Source organism: Pundamilia nyererei, unplaced genomic scaffold (assembly GCF_000239375.1).
Source record: "Pundamilia nyererei isolate P.nyererei 1_Seehausen unplaced genomic scaffold, PunNye1.0 scaffold00202, whole genome shotgun sequence".
NCBI classification, from domain to species: domain Eukaryota; kingdom Metazoa; phylum Chordata; class Actinopteri; order Cichliformes; family Cichlidae; genus Pundamilia; species Pundamilia nyererei.
In genome coordinates this window covers 631921-642314 of record NW_005187603.1, presented here as the reverse complement: position 1 = coordinate 642314, position 10394 = coordinate 631921, and the positions used below count along the sequence as shown (strand labels likewise).

At 43.9% G+C, this 10394-nt stretch overlaps 1 protein-coding gene across 1 annotated transcript in view; it reads left to right on the top strand.

Annotated features, from left to right (window-relative positions):
* Positions 1–3697: 3697 nt before the first annotated feature.
* Positions 3698–10394, top strand: part of LOC102215206 (proline-rich transmembrane protein 2) — a 14263-nt gene continuing 7566 nt past the window's right edge. Inside the window, exons 1-2 of the mRNA XM_005747696.1 lie at positions 3698–3719; positions 8845–9130. Of these exons, the coding sequence (XP_005747753.1) occupies positions 8893–9130 (238 nt within the window). The 5' untranslated portion in view covers positions 3698–3719; positions 8845–8892. The remainder of the gene's footprint in view (positions 3720–8844; positions 9131–10394) is intronic.

Genomic DNA, 10394 nt, shown 5'->3' with positions numbered 1-10394 from the left:
AAACTGAGATTCTGGCGTTTCGGGCAAAATAAATTTATATATAAAAATCTATTCAGGATTTGAATGAATCAATATCACGTTATCCAAGCCAGAATCGATTTTAATCGATAAATCGATCATCAAAACCCGCCCCTAGTGGATCAGTTTATCCTGCGTTGCTCGAGCTGGAGGTTAAACTCTGAAAATATTTCATTTCCAAAAAACTGAAAGAAACAAGAGCAGATTGTTTACAGTCTGAAGTCGGCCAAAGAATTTCAAATTAAACTGCCTAAAAAAATGTGAATATTATTTTGAAAGTCTGCCTTTAAAGACTTTGAATGTTTCCGTTTGACTGAGTGAGCTGGTTTTAGTCACGGGGACAGCTTTAACTGAGAGCAGTCACAGTCAGGAGGTGTGACCCGCCCGAAGAGCGAGGAGGTGACAGCAACATGGCCGCTCTGTGACCAGGCCGAGAAACAGGAAGTTGAATTTTGAGTTTAAAAAATAAAACAAAGATTCATCCTTTCAAAACTGCTTCAAATCTCTTGTGCGGCCGCTGAGTTTGGATCAGTTTGTAGAACCTGAATTTAGCTGAATATGGAGGCTGGATGTGATGTCACTGTGATGTCATCTGACCCTCACGCCGGTGCCTTGCCATCCTTGCCGTGAGGCCGTGGTCCTCAGCCGGAAAATGGTGGAGTCCCTACTCCGGTCAGGGATGAGTTACTGCCCCAGGTGGAGGTGTTCAGCTATATTGGGGTCTTGTCCACGAGTGAGGGGAGCATGAGACTGACAGATGGATTGGTTCAGCACCCGCAGTGATGCGACCGCTGCACCAATCTGCGGGGGTGAAGAGTAAATACTCTAGGAACAACAAGTAGGCCTGCAGAGCGAGAGCGAAGTGCTCTAATAGGGTGATATGGTACTACAAGGTCATGAAGATAAGCTGGGGAAATCAGCTCTTGTTCTAGTCCCTGTCAGGACTCTTGCTGCAGTATTTTGGATCAGGGTTCGCTCATGAACATGGTTTAGGCTGGTTTTGGATCATCTCGGAGGACTTGGAAGTTGGTGGCATGGACGTTGGGATTGGGGCTTTGGGTTTTACACTGGTCTTGGACTCATTTGGCTTTGGAGCATCTCAGTGAACTTTCCACAGCTCTTGTGTGGATTACTCCTGAAACTCCCCGCACAATCCCAGACTGATCCATCTGTTTGAGGGCTCTGCGTTCTTCTTGTAGTTGAAGTTGAGTCTTTCTCATGGTGCCTGCGTTGGAGAAGTGAACATCTATAACCTTTGCACATGACTACAGACAGCTTTAACCGAAATAAAGAAGACAAAGTCAGCATATGAAGAATCAGGTTCAGAGTCCACTTCTGGTTGGAGTGCTTTTGCCTCTGCAGCTCCTCTACATACCTCCATCAGGTCAGCCACCAGCTCTCCAGTCAACCATGCTGGATCAGGGCCGAAGAGGCAAACTCTCACGAGGTGGAAGATGTTCCTGTTCAAAGAAAAGCTCGTACAGAGGCTTTTACATTTGTTCCAGACAGGCAGAGAGAAACTGAACCCTAACTCTAACCTAGAGGGGTTTTATGACTGGGGCGGGACCAAACCCTGACCCACCGTAAAACACGATGATCTGAATCTGGATCCAGGCTGTTCTAGAGAGGAAAAACAAACTAAACATGAAAGGAAAAAGATTTTAGTTACTAAAATTCAACAAAATGAAAATCTAGACTTCTGGAAACAAACTGGACCTCTGGGGTCACGGGGCGTTGGAGGATGTAATCACATTAAGAAGACAAATCTAAGTGAACGGTGAGATGACTCACAGCTCTGAAATCTCCATCCAGCCTCCAAACATATTTTTTTTCATGCTATAAAATTTGAACGGATTCATTTTGTGTCTGTGGTGTAAAAACAGCTGATACGAGTCCATGTTTGTCCAACGGCTGTGAGGCTGTTTCATCCTGTTACAGCCTCGTCTCTCAGACTCATGTTGTCAGAGGGTCCTGTAGCTGATTAGCGCCACAGCCTCGCAGCTACAGCCCAACAAGCTCAGAGTCTGTGATTGCAGGGACGCAGCCATTACCCAGGATTTCATTAAAGGCTTCTATCATGTCAGCGCATCATGACTGGCCCAGCAGCATGAAACAAACATCTGCAGAGCCCCGAGTCATTACGCCGCCGCCGCAGAGCTGAAAACAACAGACTAATGGCTGCGATGGTCGTGTCTTCCTGCGGCCGCTCCCTCCGGAGTGCCTGCCACAGCTCGCAGCGCTAATCCTGCCGCTCGTGGACAGGACGAAGGCAGCAGCAGGTTAATTAATGTTAAACTCCGGTTCCTGTAAGGACCCTTCATTAAAGACCCTGTGACCCTCCTCCAGCCAATGAGATCAAAAGGGGAAATCTAAGTCCCTGATCTTTGACACGACAGTAAAATCTCAGCGTACCGCTGTAATCAGCAAAATTAATGATTAATAAATCATTAAAATTCATTGATTTTGTTTGATTTAGTCACAGAAATCTAGAGAACTACAGACTGTATGTGGAAGATGGACATGAAACAATTTGCTTCTTTCTGTTTTGTGTGAGATTTCTTTTCCCTCATTTCTCTAATCTTTTTATCATTATGATGATGAAATATCCGTATTTTTATGGGAAGTTTTTTTTCCTGTTTTTTATGGAAACATAGTTTTTGATGTTTCACTGTGAAGCTTAAAATTTTCATAGGAAAGTTTGTTCATACGTCTGACAGACTCGGTCCCAAACAGCAGCCGCTGAAGCTCGCGGGTCTAACAAATAATTCAAGCCGGCGTCCTGAGCAGAAGCTCTTTAATTATGTAGGACACCCCCAAGTCTCCATGTTCAGGAAAATTCAGGTATTCAGATATTTCCTCGAAGCCTCTGATGTGGGTCGCATAGAGCTCTCTGCTGTTTGGACAGAGTCACATTTTCTAAACTATTCTTATTTCTAACTGCAGTAAGCTGATGATTATAGGTGCTCCTGTCATTCTCTCGAGCTGGTTCTGAAGTAAAAGCTCCATCCGAGGTTATCTGCTGCAGAGCACGTCAGATTTTTATGATGATCAAAGGTTTTGTGTGAAAACTGGAAACAGTTGGATTTTCGTCTTGAATAAACATTTTCAAAATGGTCTAAAAAAATGTTTTAGCATAAAAGTCATAAGAATATAAATTTATAATAAAATGAGAACATGCAGTTCCTCTAACATCCAGCAGAGGCAGCAGTAGTCGGTCCCCAGAGAAGCAAACATGTTTAGTCCAGATGAACAGAATCAACTTTTGGAGATTTGCTTACCTGGATGATTGAGCATCAAGACGTTTACATCCTGATGCACAAACTGTTTGATGTCTGTGTTTAAATCACATTAAGGCTTAAAGTTAGCATCATTAGGGGTGTGGCCTCTTTGACTGACAGGTGGATGTAGCTGTAGGTCTGGACCGTGTTTGTGCTGTTGGAGCCTTTTTAATTCTGTCATGTGACCAATAATATGGCCGCTGTGAGGTCACTGAGTAGCAGTGCTGAGTTCATCTTTCTCCATCACATTTCATTTTAAATGATTGATGGGTTTTAATACACAGATCCAGGATGAGACCGGATGAAACTTAAATCTTAAAGTTAAAGAAGTTTTCTTGTAACCTGAAGCTCCTGAGGTAACCAACAAAAGAACAAAGAGCCGAGTGCTCGCCTCGCTGAGTGCTGAAGAAGGGGAAGAAAGAGGTAAACACCCTCTCGTCCTCTTCTCTGAATGCTGAGCACGTCAGCGACTTGGGAGGATCGGAGGTGTTTTGCAGACGTATCCTGTGATCTGCATCGAATGACACTGATGCTGCTAAACGGTCGCACTGCATCAGGGAGCACGTGCAGCTTCGTGCAGCGCTGTAATTACACACTCTGCTTCAGTCAGCGAAGCAGCGCTGCAGCGCTGGGTCCTCGGGGAGGGGGACAAGCGATCGATGCAGTCCTGGCAGTCGTTACAACGGCGAGCGTGTAGGCGCTGCGACAGAGCGCCTGCTCTTTAGGAAGCAGCTCGTCCTCCAGGCATCGCTCGGATCGATGAGCCTGTCTGATTGATCCGATAAGATTACTGCTGATCACAGTGAGGAGCACAGGGGTAGCGCTGAACCGAGAGCAAACGCAGCACAAGTTTGAAAAAGTCAGATAAATGATGCTGCTTCAGCTCCTCTCTCTTTACACAACAAACTTAGTTTTATGGTCAGCACAACTTTAGATATAAAAATGTCTGAAATATCAGCACTCAGGGAATCTGCAGTGTTTCCAGTGTTAATGAAGCCTGTTCTATCTTATGTTCTCTTAGAAACAGGAAGTATTGTTTGTGGAAGGATCACATTTAATACATGTGGCTTTATTTTTTCAGTGTAAACAACATTTAAAGACGTGTCTGAATCTAAACTCTGTCTCTTTTGATTGACGGTGAACTGCTCGTGTCAGAAAGCGTGTGCGGCAGACAGCACGAGCTCCTGCTGGGACCTGTCTGCATCCACCGTGTGGAGCTTGTGTTGGAGTCTTCCCTCGTTGGTTTCCAGGCTCCTGTTTTTCTGTTTAAGGACAAAGATGGTGGAGGACGTCTGCATGTGGCACAGGCTGGACCTCCACCACACGTTACCCAGTGTAGCTGTGACCTCCTGTTAGTGGGAGCCGCACATGTGAAACAGAAACAGTGGTTACTGGACGTAACTGCAGCTCTATGAGTGTGTCTAAACGTTGACCCAGCTGGGACAGTTTCTTTTCTTTGTTGCCTTCTAAAAGCAGAGGAGCGATGTGGACGCTGCGCTGCATTCTCATTTTGCATTCTGCAATGGCCACCAGGTGGCGATACCTTTGCTTACAGCGTGACTTCTGGTCCTGTAGAAGTCTACGGGGAGATCGGCCCTCCGCTGTAACACTTGCCTGGTTAGTTTATGGGCTCGGTCACTGATCTCGGGTCCTTTTTTAAATTTGATAATTCAGAGTTTCAGAAAGGAGGAGTGTGAATATCGAGGATACGCTCCTTAGGTAGCGTCTTATCAATCGCGTCATGTCGCATCCACATGCTGTCATCTCAGAGCTCTGAGCTAGCGCCCGTCACCTGACCGGATCAGATCTGAGGATGTCACAGCTGGTTCAGACATTGTTCACGTTTAAATCCAAGGATGTAAAAACAGATAAAGCTGTTGTGACTGAAGGCTGTAATTACTCCTCCGCCTGCTCGTACTCAGACTGACTGACAGCCTAATGATCCCTTCCATAACTTCTCAGTCGCTGATAAATTACATGATTGTTACTATGCTCTTTGTTCACCGACGCATGAATCCAAGCTCCTGACGGCGCTCACTCCTCCTACACGAAGGCCCGCGAGCTACAAACCTCAGCAGCAAGAAAGTGTTGAGTCACTGTTATTAAACAGCAACCTGATCAACCCACACAGATGCTGCAGATCTGTTTTATAAATATTTCTCTCCTTTTTCTCGACCTTTGGAGAGACAAAATTATTCTGAGCTTTGTGACACGCCGCTGTCATAATTTCAGCTTTTAACTTTGGTGCTGTTAGATAAGCTGTCAGAGAAAACGTCTGAATATTTCATGAATAACTCCGCCGCCCGGCCCATTTGGAGGAATCTCAACTTTTATTAAGAACAAGGAGCTCGGGATAAAAGAACTCTGAACATCACAGCTCAGAGGCTCCGCCTACAAAGGAACATCTCAATAAATAATCCAAATAAGATGAAAAGTTTAGAAGTCAATATTTATATACATGTGTTTTCATTTTATTCTAAATTTATTTATTTATTGCTTGATAAAATGAATCAAATTGACTTTTGAATGAATAGATTTGGAGAGAAGGATTCTTTATGCAAGCAGGAGCTTCTAAAATTAAAAAGATAAAATAGTAGATAAACAAATTTAGGGTTAAAGATTGATTTCAATTTACTTTATAAAATATGGCATAAATGTGATCCGTGTCAATATTGTTGTTATTTCACTGGCAATGAAACTTTTTTCACACTCTCACATTGATGTGTTCACTTTTATGAAAAGTAAGTAATAATCAGTAAAATGGTGAATAAATGGGACCAAGTGGTTTCTATGTGTGGAGCCTCAGGACTCATCTGAGGCTTGGTTTCCTTTAATATCTCTGACGCCAGCAGAGCAGAAATCCTGTTCTTTCATTATAGTTTTAATATCATGTCTCCTCTGCTACATCTACCGACTCGTTCTCAGGACGCTGCAATTTAATAAAACTGAACTTATGAGAGGAAAGAACCTGCTGAAAGCATGCAAGGATATACGAAGGATTATTGCTTTTGTTGCTAAATTATGCATTTAAATTAGTTTATTAATCTCCTCTTTTTATAACACATAAACATTGAAACCAAAAAGAACAACATGATTTAAAAACTACAAAATCAAATTTCGTTTCTTAAAAGAAAATTCATCAAATAAACTAAAGCTGCTTTCAGTTTGAACAAAGTGCCCAACGACTGCAGTTCCTCTAATGGCCACTTGAGGCTTCATCCAGAAGAATTGAGTATATCTGGACCGGCGTCAGGAATGCCGACTGCCATTAGTCTGGAAGAAGCAGCAGGTCGTGGCCAATAAAGATGATGCTATCAGGAGTAGGGATGTCCAGAGCCGATCACGTGGTTTCAGACTGATCGGAATCTGACTTGTTATTTGCTAACACATCTATTGGCTGTATCCCAATTCAGGGTCTGCAGCCTTAAAGTACGCAGCCTCAACGATCCTCATGGGCCGCGTACTCAAAGACCGCTAAGGCCGGAAGTGCGAGGCTTGTGAAATGGGCGGTCTAGCCTCCGTTGTGATGCCCAGGTTGCCTAGCAACCATGATACTAACAGCTGGAAACGTTTCATACAGCTGTTTGACAGAAATGAAGGAGAAAATCTTTTGTTCATTTGTTTGTTTCTACATGAGCTTTGATCATTCTCTGTGGGATTAAGCTCAGCTATTGAACGGCGTATATTTTAAAGTAAAGGCTTTAAAACCAAGTTAGTACAAACGTCACTAATGTCACATGACTTTGTCGACATGTGGCCAACAGTAATGTTTAATGTTCTTCGTTATTAAACATTTGCACATAAATAAGTGACGTAATATTCAGTACTTAAAGTTTACTCTTCGGCCGGCCCTCATCTGCCGTTTTTTTTCGGCAAAATTATCCACACCCACCGCCGCGCTATGCAATCATCCCTAATCATGCTGCTACAAATACTCTGATGCTGCTCGCTTCACGCCCCAAATCAAAATGGAGGATGACGTAAAGCAACTTGTGGTATTGTGATGTTGCAAATACTCACACAAAGATATTTTAGTGCAACAGAAACCTGTAAAACCTCGTCTGTATCTGCAGAGTCGTACATTATATTAGAGGTACTGCTGTCAGCGTTAATCTCGTTAAAATGACGTTAACGCCATAACCGCATGCAAACAGCAAATCTCGAGTTAGTGCGGCTCGCCCAGTGCGTGGGGCTGCACGGCGTCAATGCATTAGCGTGGTTAGCTCGTTAACACGTTAGTGCCGTGCAGCCTCTCGCAAGTTGGTGCTTGCTCCACCCAACTCTCTACTTCTGCTTTCAGAACAACGAGATGGGGACATCGGCCTCTACGCTTTAGGATTTCTGACTATTTGGAGGTATTTTCTTGGTTGAGGCAACGCTGCCACCACCAGATCAAAGTTGAAATTACAACACAGAGCTTTATAATTTCAGTGCCCGTGTCTCACTGTTACACTCGAGGTGTCTTTAATGTCTTCATTTACTGGTAATCACAGCAGACCTGCTGATTCACAGGGTGGAGACCTTAAAGCTTTCTTTTCACTTTTACTCATTATGGTAATTCTGTTCAGGCACTACATGGTTAGGGTAAGGAAAGGGTTGTGTTTTCAGGTAAACTATAGCTCCTCACAACAGTAACCCTACACATCCAAGAACATGGAGTCCAAACAGGGCCATCCAAATGTCTTCAGCAAAACTGCAATGATTATTGTCGTTGGAGTAAGAGTGGCAAATCATTTTAATGCTGTATTCAGTTAAAATAATAAAATAAAATACAAATCTTAGGTTGATGTTTTGATAACTGGAATCAAATAAACAAAGCATTGCTGCACCAAGCACTGAACCTCTAAAGCTCCTCCGGGTGGATGTCCCACAGGAGGGTGGAGCCATGTTGCACCAAAGGCCTGGCGCCTGGTGCCCAACCTCTCTTACTGGCCTGGATCCAGGGTGGGGTCTTGGTAACCTGGGTGAGTTGGCATGGTCCATTGTTTGTCTCTTCACAGGGGTCTTTTGAGTCGCACTCCAGCTCATCACCCAGGACTCTTGGAGGGGTTACATGAGGACTCAAACTGCTCAATGTCCCCCAGAAAAGCTGGAGGTGGCTGGTAGCTGCACCTGAAAACCAGATATGGATATAGATAAACATGAACTCTGAGCAGTGCTGGCTGTTACACAGTAATGCTGACATGACTTTGAGGGTTGCTTTATATAAATGCAGACATGATTAGGACCTGCAACAAAGGAACTCTGGCTCTTAATCAAAGTATGGATGCTGCAACCTTTGGATCATCTGGACCGTGCTGCCATCGATTGCATTCTTAAATCAAGAAATGCTTCACCATGCAAAGTAGATTATACCAGGACCTTGAATAAAGTGGTTGTGTTTTTCTGTTTGCAAAGCTCTTCCTCCACGAGTCTGATCTGCCACGTTCTGTTTTTATATGCAGCTGGCGGTTTAGCCAAATTAATCAGCCAATCAATAATCAGAATGATGCCCTAATGACTTTCATAGCAGCAACATAACTGACGGCATCTCTGTAATTCTTTTCAGAACAAGCCCTGCCTTCAGATTTCCTCAACAGTTAGCTTCGGCCGTCCAATGACCACCAGCCCCAGCGCCACCCATCAGCCCGGTAATATGGAGGAACCCCAGCAGCCAGACCAGCCAATCACCACGCAGCAGAATGGAGAAGCTGCCCAAACTGCTGTGACTTCTCAACCAACCAGCTCTGACCAACAGGCCCCACCCTCAACGACAGATGCTCCCGAGGCCCAGCAGACAGAGGACGGGAAGGGAATGGACCACCTGACAGTAATCAGCGAAAGCACAGAGACCAGTAAATACAGCCCTAAAAGTCCGCTATGATAAGTTTTCTTTTCCAGTAGCTTCACAATGCACCTGCTTACCTCAGATACAGCCATGAGTTCAGCAGATCTTTATTTGGGTTAGTGACCAAAAGTGAAGCATTGAAGATACAATTGAAGGAAACAAGCTTCCTCATCAAAGATGTTGATTTAGTGGTTGATCTGTGTTCCCAGAATAAGAATGAATGAAAACAGGTTTGACTTTATTTACATATATCATATATCAGTGTCACAAAAGTTGTTGGATAGTTGAAGATCCAGGATTTACTAGAGACATAATATAACGACAGTTAAAAACTGATCAATTTCATTTTGAAAATAAATTTGACTAAACGTTCTCCCGTGCTGTGTCCAAATTCATAGGCCGTATCCTTTGGAGGATCCAGCCTTCGCGGTCTATGTGGGCCGGATCCTCTGAAGACCGAGAAGGCTGGAAGTGTGAGGCTGTGAAATGGAACAGTCGAGCCTTCAGATTTGCGTCACCGCTGTCTCGGTGGAGTTTAATAAACTGCCATCTGCTCCTTGATATATAAAATATAACAGGACACCGGAGTATATTCTCGACCATCTCACACTTCTGTATAATCAGTTTTCTGTTTGACGTTTATTCAGCTGTGTGAAAACTATAACTTTAATCTCAGCCGAACCGATTTACACACAAACAAATAAAACACTGAAAAAAGCCAAACTATAACAGTTTTAGGTTATCTAAGTGACTTATACATGTTTAACCCAAGTAGTGAAAGATCACGGGGGGTTTGAAAATCATGTGCGGGGAGTCCGGTGTTCTCACGGGCTCTAGTGAGCCTTGACCTCCCGGTCAGCTTCGAGCTGGTGGGTAACAGACGTCTCCGAAAACGTCGGAGCGCTTTTGAAAATATGTGGTGTCTTGATAAACTGAGCAGATATTTGAAGTTTGCACAGCTACATTCTCGCCTGAAAATATGTTAAAAGTTTACTTTGTGACCCAGAGAATAATAAGAGTAATTTTAAAAATAAGCAGCTGCCGCCATTGTTGGAAACTGGAATTGGCTGGGCCGCGCTATGAATTCTGGGATAGGTTGGGCCACGAAGGATACACCCGACCCATCCTTCAAATTCAGGGAAAAGGAGGACGCATTTGGAGGAGTCTTTAAATTTGGACTGCCTTTGTCGCTTCACTGTGACGTAATCCTGAGGCCTACAAATGCGGCCTCAGGAGGATGAAGCCTATGAATTTGGACACAGCTCCTGTGA